At 36.6% G+C, this 12310-nt stretch overlaps 1 protein-coding gene across 1 annotated transcript; it reads left to right on the top strand.

Moving 5' to 3' along the window:
• Positions 1 to 843: 843 nt before the first annotated feature.
• On the top strand, positions 844 to 10876 carry LOC121874968 (ubiquitin carboxyl-terminal hydrolase calypso-like). The gene is made up of 7 exons (XM_042379318.1): positions 844 to 1013; positions 2134 to 2248; positions 3314 to 3413; positions 5076 to 5201; positions 7171 to 7378; positions 8513 to 8687; positions 9075 to 10876. The coding sequence occupies exons 1-7, from the start codon at positions 944 to 946 to the stop codon at positions 9208 to 9210; spliced, it is 930 nt and encodes a 309-aa protein (XP_042235252.1). The 5' UTR covers positions 844 to 943; the 3' UTR covers positions 9211 to 10876.
• Positions 10877 to 12310: the final 1434 nt, after the last annotated feature.

The raw sequence follows: 12310 nt of genomic DNA, 5'->3' as shown, positions 1-12310 counted from the left end.
TGGAGTACTGTCACCCCATCTGGTCCCCGAGATATGCTAGGGACTGTCAGATGGTTGAAAATGTTCAAAGGAGGGCCACCAGACTGGTGCCTGCACTTCGGCACCTCAGCTAGAGGCCGGCTCATCCACGCCCTCGCCGTTCTGCCTCACATGTGGCATGCAACCCTGCAGACAACAAGTCTCCTACACCGCCTGGAGGGAAGGGGGAGTATTGTAGTGGATTCCTCCCCTACAAACGCTTGTCGCTGAGTAGCCGACCCCGCGAATTCCCCAGTGTATGCCTCGAGGTCTAGGTCAACCAGCGCCGCCTTACATGACGGAGGTCAACTATTAAGCCACGCCTACCTCCGCTATATAAGACCTGACCTCGTGGTGACCTACCTTTCTCTTTCTACCTACAGCCAGTCTTCAAGCAACACCTACTCCTCTACTCCTGCTTAGCGGTCCTCGCTCCCGCCGGCGAGCATGGCGACCCACAAGCTGTCCTCCTCTGAGCATCCTCACCAACCAGCTCTCTCTACATCACGCTTGTAACCACGCTGCCTTCCCAGCACCAAGCTTCACTGTACATCCAATACAACATGTATACAGAGAGCACATTGTGAGTTTCCTTTCTCCATCCCATCCTGAGTGTGAACCAAACATCCCATACCCCACAGGTGTGTATATATATATATATATATATATATATATATATATATATATATATATATATATATATATATATATATATATATATATATATATATATATATATATATATATATATATATATGTGTGTGTGTGTGTGTGTGTGTGTGTGTTTCTAATTAAAATCCAAAGCTATTATAATAGTCCTGTGTGTGGGTTACAGGGCCAGCGGGTTGAGGCCGCCACCCTCACCCACCCGCCTCAGTGTAAACAAGACCTGTTGTGGAGGCGGCCCAGGACACCACACAGCTCCATGTTAATATCCATGCCAGTAGATATAAACAACCTTGCAGATGGCTGGCTTGAACTCGAAAGTGATCCAGGTATATATAGTTACAGTGTTGTGTTGAAGAATGACATAGAGTATGACAACACTGGCCAGGTGTAGGCTCACACCATCAGTGTATACATCATCATAGTTACTCTGCAGGCTTAAAATGGCCTGTTTTTATATTTTCGGTAAAGGTGTAGTTTAGGGCTAACACCCGAAGGGGTTTGTAGAAATCGTTTACATTTTTGTACACACTAATAACATGTTAATAAACACAAATGGAAACGACAATACAAAGAACCTGACCTAACATACCCATAGGTTGGGTATGTTAGGTCAGGTTTTATTATGTTAATTAATGTGTTAAACAACTTAACTTAATATTAAGGTTGATATACATCACCAGTGGTGAGAGGAATATGTGGAAGCGTTCACCATCATTTATGGGAAACGTTTCTTGAAGAGGGATTCAGGGAAATAAACAAAAAAAATGGCGCCGGGAGGAGAATAGTGAAGTGGGATAGAGTAAATAAAAAAATAAAATACTTAAAATTATACCAGAAATTTGTCATTTCTTTTAATATACTTAAAATCATCAAAATAATAAGTATGCCAAAAATAAAGACAATCAACAAACTCCTTCTGGTGCTAACCCTAAACTACACCTTTACCATATTTTCATTTAATTGCTTAAATAAATACAAAGAAGGGTATGTTTTATATAATATAGAACTCCTGTATGACATCTCGCATGTGTTAAAAATTGGTTATTTCTAAATTAAACGTAACTTAACCTTAGTGGGTATGAAAAACAGACCTAGCCAAACAAACCTAACATATTTATTTCAGAATTTGGGGGGATGATAGCGTCCTGAAATGTAATTGGTGGGAGATCGTCTACTTTACAAAGTGTAATTGGTAAATATTGAGTTTTGTTACTATTGAACTTAACCAAGTTTGTATCTCCCCATTCAGAGATGCTGCACAGATCCGCGTTGATAGAAGTAATGATATCAGTTCTAGAAACAGATCTAGTTTGAGAGTTAGGAGGAAGGGGAAAATGTGAGGAAGAGTGAAGAGTAGCAGTTTATTGAGGAATCTAGAAGAAAATACAGTCCAGCCCACACCTGAATGGAAATGAAATGCTAACACATATACTGTACTGTTTACAGGGTTGTTCACGCTGCTGCTGGAGGACATGGGAGTGCGGGGAGTTCAGGTTGAGGAGATATACGACCTCCAGAAATCTTTTGAAGGCAAAGTATATGGCTTCATATTTCTCTTCAGGTAAAGTAATGTTAAATTGGTTATTTGTTTTAGTAGGTACATAAAGGCAGTTATTTTAGTTACATGGCCCTACCAGTATAGTACAGCATTCATGTAATATTTGCTAGAAATTAAAGACGTGTTTATTCATCATTGCTACAGAAATAAACCTTCCATTTTTTCTCCAGAGTAAATTTAGAGCCATTGCCTACAGGAGAGAGAGAGAGAGAGAGAGAGATTGATTTTTTTCTTTGGCTGACATGAGGCTGTTTGTCCTGTGTCTGTCCTTCTCATTGTAAACACAAGATAATGACAAATAATTTTAAAATCCATTACAGTACTTTACACAATTTGTATTTGTACCCCATTAATATTAATAAGTAAACGCCTGGGCCAAAATACTGTACTGTACCGTATCTGCCCTAACTCATCCTGTCTATGATGCCAGGCCCATGTGATACACACCCCAGGTTGATTCAATAATTCCATATTTCATTACAGTATTAGGAAAGTCTTTTGTGAGGATAAGTCTCATTACCAGGGCACAATTTTTATATTGAATATGTCAAAAATACTCATTCACATCAGCATTATGAACAATCATATAGTATTCATCTGGATTCCCAGTTAAGAGTCATCCAGCAACAATGTCATATATTTCTTAATACAGAGCGTCCTCGCTTAACGTCGGGGTTACATTCCTAAAACCACGACATAATGGGAAAAAATGTTAAGCGGATAAATTTCCCCATAAGAAATAGATAAAATACAGGAGTTATGTCCCCAGCCTCCCTTTGACCCATGAAATACATTACATATACAGAAAGTCATTGCCCTTTCTATAGAAAATAGTTTATAAAACTACAGTACGAAGTTTGTACAGGGGTATTGGTACTCTCCAATGGGCGGAGGTGGTTAACATCCATTCTCATGCTTTTCCTGAATTGGTTAGCCACATTACCAGCAGTCTCTCACTTTCTTTCTCTAAGGAATTTGAAATGAATTGGCATTATGTCATTATTATTTCAGTTTGGCAGAAGACATAAGGAGGATGAAAGAATTATACAGTACTGTAATTAATTTCAGATGGATAGAAGAGAGAAGATCCAGAAGAAAAGTCGTAGAGAATCCAGACAATTATGTTCAAGATGAAAATGTTGTCAACAATATGTTTTTTGCCCAACAAGTAAGTGAATTTTAGGAAAGACTAGACTATATTTAAAGTGAGCCCTTACGTGACAGCTAAAGATCTCTTACTGCACCTCCGTGTGGGCACAAATAAAACACAAGCACCATTAATGATGATGGCTGCCATTGAATGGTTAAAAGAACTGCTGAACCTGGAACTTTTTGTGAGACTTTATCAGTGATTCTGTGTTAGTAGAGTCCTCTATATACTGTATGTGAGCACCCTATAGTAATCACCTCTATCAGTCTCTTGACAATTCCTTATGACCATCACATCTTGTTATGATCCAATTTATTTACAAAGAATTTAATATTTGCATTATCTTTCTTGGGTGATGCAGTCAGGCTTTGCATAGTTTTATATGTTACTGCACTGGATGTTTTACCTGTGTTTTGGCATCACATACTGTACAGTACAGTATATCTGCATAGGCACCCCTCATTTATGTAAGGGTTCCATTCCTGAAAAACCTTTACTAATTGGATCACGTGTTCCTGTAGACTCCCATTGGTATACTGTAGAAGCTGACCTAATTTCTGTGAAAGAAAAAAATCTTCCAAAATGGCTTAAAATTCTACATATATTGTACTTTTAATTTTATAATGATGCACCAACAGTAAGTCTACTGCATTGTACGTACATTAGAGTTCAATACTATACTGTACTGTATAAATAATTTGAGATGTTTGGCTTTAACTGGTTTTATTTTTACTAAGGTTTTTATCTAAAGAAGAATGACAAAACTTATCTATTTAAAATATCTTAAGTCACTGTCTTTGCACTGCTTCAGAAAACAAATCAGTGAACAATGATAACTAAAGCATTGCATATATGTACCTGTACAGTACAGTACAGGTACTACAGTACTTTATTTTTAGCTTACAGTAGTTAAGCATTCTTATTACAGTACCGTATGTTGTTGTAGTAAAATTTTTCTTTATAAACTGACCAACTCCAGTACAGGAAGCCCTGAGATGCCTGTGTCAGCACCTCAGTTGTTATATTGTGAAAAGGTTACAAAAAGACAAAAACTAAAAAATTTAATTTTTTTGGTTCCGTCAAATTTTTGTAAACGGAATCTTCATAAATTGGAAACTGTCTGTATGTAATGGGACCTTAAATAGCTAAATCATCTTTTTCTCTTTGGGTATGTGGATGTTGTCAACTTAATTACTACTGTAGTCTCTCATTGTCTGTAGCTTGGTATAGTTTGTTAAGAATAGTCCTGTAGTGTCCAACAAATAATGTTACTGTATATTATCATTCAGTATCTTTGACAAAATGTTGAGAAACTTTAGGCCTCAGTACAGGGACTGTATTTTAAATCTTTACGATACAGTAGTATGTCCATGATCTTTCTTGGTACTCGGGTGCATCAGTGCTCACAACATAATGAAATAAACCCATTTGTATCTAATCTTTCATAAGTAAAATACAATAAAGGGATATCCAGACTGGTGTTAAATACTTCATTATTCTTTACTTTGATCAATAAGTTGATGCTCTATGTTAAATTACATGACCTTACATATAAATCCCTGGATGGTGTCCTAAACAACATTGTTTTTTGTGGTTACAGTTTGTATTAGTGTGTGTTTACAGTATAATATTCATAATGTTTTGTATGATAACTTAAGTGATATTGTACTGTACTGACAGATGGTGCCCAACAGCTGTGCTACACATTCTCTGGTGTCTGTTCTTCTCAATTGCTCAACACTGGATCTAGGGCCGACCCTTTCCCGCCTCAAAATACACACAATTGGAATGAACCCAGAGAATAAGGTACATTACTGTACTGGTATTTTTATTACAAAACATTTCAAAGCATTAATGGTAGTTTGTAATAAAAAACACTAATTTAAGATTCCCAGTCATTGTAGCTAAAGTAAGTATTCTTTAGGTTTGAATTTGGGTTAGACAATGTTAGATGGTTTTATTTTGTCACATTCCCAACAATTTTTCCAGATGATCATACAACTATATGGCTGTATTGAAAGTGATTACAATTGAGGCAGTTTTAACAGTGTTGAGTTTTTGATGCGTTTGTCATGATTTCATATCAAACTAAAGGAGACAATTGTTCATGTTTCTCTGCTACATGGGATGCCAGATTCAGGGTGGGAGTCCTTACAGATAGAAAGTTTTAATAATGTAATTTTAAAACTACCTTACAAGAACTTGTCTTGTATAGTTTTAGTCTAAGATGCCAAATTAATGCCATTGGCCTGCTGACAATTGTTGTCCATTGGCTTTTTAGATTATAGATAAATATTCAGTTAATTTCCACACAACTCTCACACCCAGAGATCAATGTCAGTAAGTGGTAGTGACTGATATGGTGTTGTTGTGTTCTCTTTCTTTATTATTATTATACATTTAAGGATTCATCACTGACCATGCTATTAACACTTGTGTATGTAAAATTCCCAAGCCTCTGTTTCTAGTACAGTGAACCCTCGTAGATCTGGACCCGGTAAATCCGGATTTCGGAAGATTCAGACAAAAAAATTGGGGGGTTCTGGGCTCAGAAGCCTCCCTAAGAAGCATTCCCAAAACAGAACAAAGAACATTTTAGGCCCGTGGGCACTGGTTGAGCGTCGTCCGCTCTTGTAACTCTCCTCCCTCCCTGTCGCATTTCACTGGATTTATTGTTATTATTGGTGTTTGCTGATATAATAGTGATTAAAAGTGATTAATCATGGCATTGTAGCCAGGTTAGGCTCATCATTATAACCGCCAGGCTACTGGGTCAAGCTGTGTGGTGTTATAGTACAGTAGTAGTTGTTTTTCAACTCGTAATTTTGAGTAGATATACAAACTTTTTTCATTTATTTTTACTCAGTTACATGCACACACCATCCTACACACATATTGTAAAAAAAAAAGTAAAATAAATAATTGTCCTAAGGGCTAACCCATAATGGGAGGAGAGGCCAGTGTAGTGGGTGGGGAGCACTGCGTCCCAGCTGGTCTTCGTTACTACTGAGAGCCAGGGACTATATGCAAATGGTGACTGTGTTAAACTTTCATTTGGCTGTTACTTACTGGATTGGCAATACAGTATTTTTTGTTGTAACTTATTTATTGGTATTATTTTTATTTATTCCTCACATTTACTGGTATTGTGTGTATTATTTTAAGAAAACTATGGCTACAGGAGGAAAATACACACAAAAGTTTTTTCCAAAATATTCACTGCTAAAATGGGGTGTGTGTCTTATATGCCAAAAAATGCTGTATGTATTTTTGGTGTTTTTTATATAATTATGTATCATTTTATGCATTTTGTACATTTACTGGGAGATCCAGACAGGTGGTTCCCCCTTTTAGTCCGGATCTTCGAGGGTTCACTCTATTATTGTAAGAGTTTAGCTCATTAAGGTGGCTGATATGTTGTAAAAGTTTCCTCATGAGTTCCAAGTACAGAAATTCATAAACTGGTCATTGTAATGAGAGAGAAGGTTAGTAGAGGTCTTATCACAAGGAACACAGCATCAAAAGCATGGAAGGACTGTTCATTAAATTGAGACGTATTGAATTTTTAGGAGTTACTATTTCCCTGTTTATTATTGAGTGATCCTCTCCTTACCAGGTTGTGTCTTATTAACACATCTTCTCACTACTCACCTGACTTAATGAGATGGGGGGGGGGGTCTTTTTAACGCTTGTATTAGACAAAAATCATCTTTCATTTCATAATTTCTGATTTTCCTCCATTATTTTCCCACAATGAATGATTTATGTTCTACAGGGTTGGGCGATTGGTAATACACCAGAGCTGGCAAACGCACACAACTCGCACGCAGCTCCTCAGGCTCGCCGGCGACCAGACAAAACTCCGGGAGTGCCCACCAGCAGTCGAATGTCTAATGCAGAAACTTTTCATTTTGTATCTTATGTTCCTGTTAGTGGCCGACTCTTTGAACTAGATGGCCTCAAGCCTTTTCCAATTGATCACGGTAAAAGGTTTATTTTCATTTACATTCATATAGATATAGTGTACAGTACAGTAGTCATCATGTTAGAATAATCTTCATAACTCACCTCATCGACCACTTTATGTATTCCCACTTAATCTTAACTAAGTCATTCTTATTTGTCATCTTTCCTGCTCTGCTCTCTCCTTATTTTAAACTATTTTTTATCAGTATCATCTGTTGTTAGAATTCATCAGCTTTCATGCTGTATCAGTTTGTTTAATATTATAGTTGTCTCAAAAGTTTGGTCCAAGTTGTTTCTTAGTGTTTTATGTATGCTGTTTAACTCCTTTGTTTTTTATTGCTCTTCAGTGAACATCAGTGTTGAATTATCTTGATCTAAGAATTACCCTTTTTGCTTTGATTAATCATATAATATTATCATATCCAGGATTTCTTTGTACTAGTTTCATTAGCTTCATATCTTACGCTGTGTAGTTATTGAATGATTTTGGGGAGATGTGTGGATAAGGTGTTTAATACCAATTAGATATACAGTACAGGGTTTTTCACTTTGCCATGATATAAATTTTATGTAAAAATATTTATGGTAAAATTTTTTGAAAAAAAATATTTACCGATGATTTATGTCTTGCTGTAACAGGTATGAAAATAATAATATGTTAAAGTAATTAGAAGAAATGAATGTTAGTAAATGATGGGAGAGAGTGCATGAACAGGCTTGAGAAACAGGGGAGTTGGAAGCCTTTGTCCACATTCCCAGCAGGAGGGGTTGGAGTTTGGGACCCAGCTCTTGGTACTGTAGTATTATACCATGTGAAGATATTTAAAAACTGTTGACAGAGGAAGTCTTAGACAGTGCCGAGTATGACAAGATACTTGTACTTGTGTCTCCCAGGTTGAGTAGAATGTAAATAGGAGGGAAGATGAATGTAAGTGAACAGCATTTAAGGATTGTGATGTAGATCTTTGAGGAATATGTGAGGCAATGACGAAAAAGTATGAATAACCCATTTCTAATTGAGACGTGGGAAAGATACTTGAAGGTATTCTAAGGCAAATGCTGTCAATTTGGATAAAAAATTTAGCATTTCATTAGTTTGTTGAAGGAATGTTAAAGATAAGAAAGTTTTTCACTACATGGTTATCCAATAGGTCCGTGGTCAGAGGGAGAAGACTGGACAGAAAAGTTTCGTCGTGTCATAACTGAGAGGCTCGGTATAGCAACAGGGGGAGAACCATATCACGACATTCGGTTTAATTTAATGGCCGTAGTACCTGATAAAATAACAGCCTACAGAAGAAAACTTGTGGCATTAAGAAGAAACAGGTATGTATGTATAAAATTAACTTTGTATATGTAACAATAGTTAATGAATATGTACTGTATGTCTGCATTTAATCTTTCTATAAATACTGAGTTGTTTTAATTTAGACTATTTTCCCTTGATCTATGTTTCAAAACTTGCTCTCATCAGTGAACCATAGATAAGAAAGCTATGACCCCTGAAAAATGGTGAAAGAGCACAACTAACCAGACACTAATTATAACAATAATACAGCTGCACAAATAATATTTCTCGGTGCAGAGAGACAGAGTCATTCATATATTCAGTTGTATATATAAAGAGATCTTGGATTCCTTCATCCTGGGGCTGAGGGTAATAAATCTTTCCAGTGAATTATGAAAGACATACAATATTGACTTATATTTCAGAGAAACAATTTTGGAGGCTCTTCATCAGTTTGTTAGACAAAAATACCCGCAGTACATAGGAAAAGAGAAGCCGGCACCCATCAACACATCACGACCGGAAGATGATATTGGTAAGAGAGGAATGTATGGAATCTAACACAACATTGCCATTCCTTTAGTCACTTTTCATAAACATTTTTCTCCATTTATAGTAAGTAGAATTTATAAAACTTTCTTATGACATTATTGCCTCCATATATCTTTTCATATTGAAGTACAGTTTTGAGACCCAGTTGCAGAAATGTTTGTTGTATGTTATGGTGATTCATCTGTATCTGAGATGTCACACAAATCATCTGCCTCTATTGTACTGATCTCCTCCATCTTCATGGTGTGGCTTGTAATCACAAGCCAAGGTGTTTGGCCTGAATTCTTTCCAAAACTCACCCTCTGGCATAGAATTGGGGGTGGCTTATGTTTGTTAAAATACAGTATTCATGAATTGGTGAATTTATCCACGTCCTAATTCACAGCTCATCAACTTACAGTACAGGGGGCCCCCAACTTAGGAATAGGTTCCGTTCCTGAGGATGTTCATAAGTCGGGGATCCCCTGTATTAATGAATTAGCCAGCTCATCACCCTGCTCCCACAACACTACCCACCCACTATACCACCTCTCCACCATTAATGAATTAGCCAGCTCATCACCCTGCTCCCACAACACTACCCACCCACTATACCACCTCTCCACCATTAATGAATTAGCCAGCTCATCACCCTGCTCCCACAACACTACCCACCCACTCTACCACCTCTCCACCATTAATGAATTAGCCAGCTCATCACCCTGCTCCCACAACACTACCCACCCACTCTACCACCTCTCCACCATTAATGAATTAGCCAGCTCATCACCCTGCTCCCACAACACTACCCACCCACTATACCACCTCTCCACCATTAATGAATTAGCCAGCTCATCACCCTGCTCCCACAACACTACCCATCCACTATACCACCTCTCCACCATTAATGAATTAGCCAGCTCATCACCCTGCTCCCACAACACTACCCACCCACTCTACCACCTCTCCACCATTAATGAATTAGCCAGCTCATCACCCTGCTCCCACAACACTACCCACCCACTCTACCACCTCTCCACCATTAATGAATTAGCCAGCTCATCACCCTGCTCCCACAACACTACCCACCCACTATACCACCTCTCCACCAACTTGGATGCACTCTGTGTTTCCTTCTCACTGAAGTTCTCAAACCACAAATACATCGTGGCTCACCTTGGCTTGCTGTCATGAAGTTTGGAATTCCTTTGCTTATTTCTCTCCCTTAATCATACCCTCTAAGTGTAAAATGCCTGGTGGGGAAGGTGTGTGTGATGGAAAGAGGCAAAACAGGTGATGAATTTGAATGAAAAAATTAATGTAGTTGGAAAGGCTGGCTACAGGTGTGAGTAAGTCTCCAGTGGACAGGCATTTTGTTGTGTAAAAGTCCATTATCTAGAAGAGTGTCATGGCAACTGTTTCCATAACTGGCAAAGTTATTACAGTCTTCCAGAACTTTTCTGTCTAAAAAGGAAAGGTCATCTCCTAGCTTCAAGGAAACTAAGGACAATTTATTCCTTCTTTTCTGTGCCAATGCCAAAGGAGACTGTGTGGTCAAGCACATGCTTACTTGCTTCCCTACAGAACACTGTACAGGTACCATTATTCACCAACCTTGCATCTTTCTATCACTCTTCCTCTCACCTCTCTTACTATGATACTGTACAGTACTGGAGTTTAAAGTCATAATATTTGGATAATTCAGTTTCTCATTCATATATATATATATATATATATATATATATATATATATATATATATATATATATATATATATATATATATATATATATATATATATATATATATATATATCTATATCTATATCTATATCTATATCTATATCTATATCTATATCTATATATATATATATATATATATATATAGTAGAATTTCGCTAATCTATGGTCAATTGAACCCACAGGGCACCGCGTTATGAACAACAGAACATATGGGATTAATTCCAATAGAGACGGCCCTAATTCCCCAACTCCACTTTTTGACTATATAACAACTATGTTGTAGTATTTATCTTAACTATGATGGTATGCACACACAATTAATAATTAAGAGAAATATCAATAATATTAGGTTTTTAACACTTGCATTAGTAGAAAAGATGGCTGAGCACACGGGATGGGGTTGGTTCCAGGCAGAGGGCAGATTATTGGCCTCACCTGTATCACTTGTATCAATTGTATCACTATCCACCACAGAGGCTTGCAGGGCTTCTTTGTCAAACCCTCAAAGTCCATATAAGTCCATATCCTCACTATAATTATCACTATCACTGACTGGGCCGCTGTGGGTGGCGCGGTGAAGAACTCGTAATGTTTTGATGATCAGCAACCTTGTGCGCATCGTTCATACGCTTCCCGCCAGATATGATGAAAAATTCCGCTATGAAAGTTCATTTCTGGCGAGGCAACCCAGATATGATAAAACGCGTTATGAAACCGTTAGCGGGTAATAATATATATATATATATATATATATATATATATATATATATATATATATATATATATATATATATATATATATATATATATATATATATATATATATATATATATATATATATATATATATATATATATATATATATATATATATATATATATATATATATATATATATATATATATATATATATATATATATATATATATATATATATATATAATAACATAAAATTCCCACTTAACGCGTCATAGAACTGAGGTCCTGCTTTTAAGTGAAATCTGGTTATGAACAACAGAACATATGGGATTAATTCAATAGAAACTGCCCGAATTTCTAAACTCCACTTTTTGAAGACACATAACTATGTTGTAGTAAAATAACATCTTAATTTATGATGGTACATGCACACAATTACTTAAGAGAAAAGAGAAATACAGTCGCTAAGTTAATGTCCATTCAAATAATGGACTCAACTCCTCCCCCTCTCACACTACACTGCCGGCTCTTCCCTCTCTGAGAAATTTTTGGGGAAACCACTAAATTTTAATAAATAATACCTCAAACTAAAGTTAGATAATATAAATTGACATTGCTGATTCTTGAAGAATATTTTGAATATAAATGTCATATATTTTACAAAAGATAAACATAGTTACCTAGAGAA

This window comes from Homarus americanus, unplaced genomic scaffold, assembly GCF_018991925.1.
Source record: "Homarus americanus isolate GMGI-L3 unplaced genomic scaffold, GMGI_Hamer_2.0 scaffold644, whole genome shotgun sequence".
Classification (NCBI taxonomy): Eukaryota; Metazoa; Arthropoda; class Malacostraca; order Decapoda; family Nephropidae; genus Homarus; species Homarus americanus.
The sequence above is the reverse complement of the archived record's forward strand: the minus strand, read 5'-3'. Positions and strand labels throughout refer to the sequence as shown.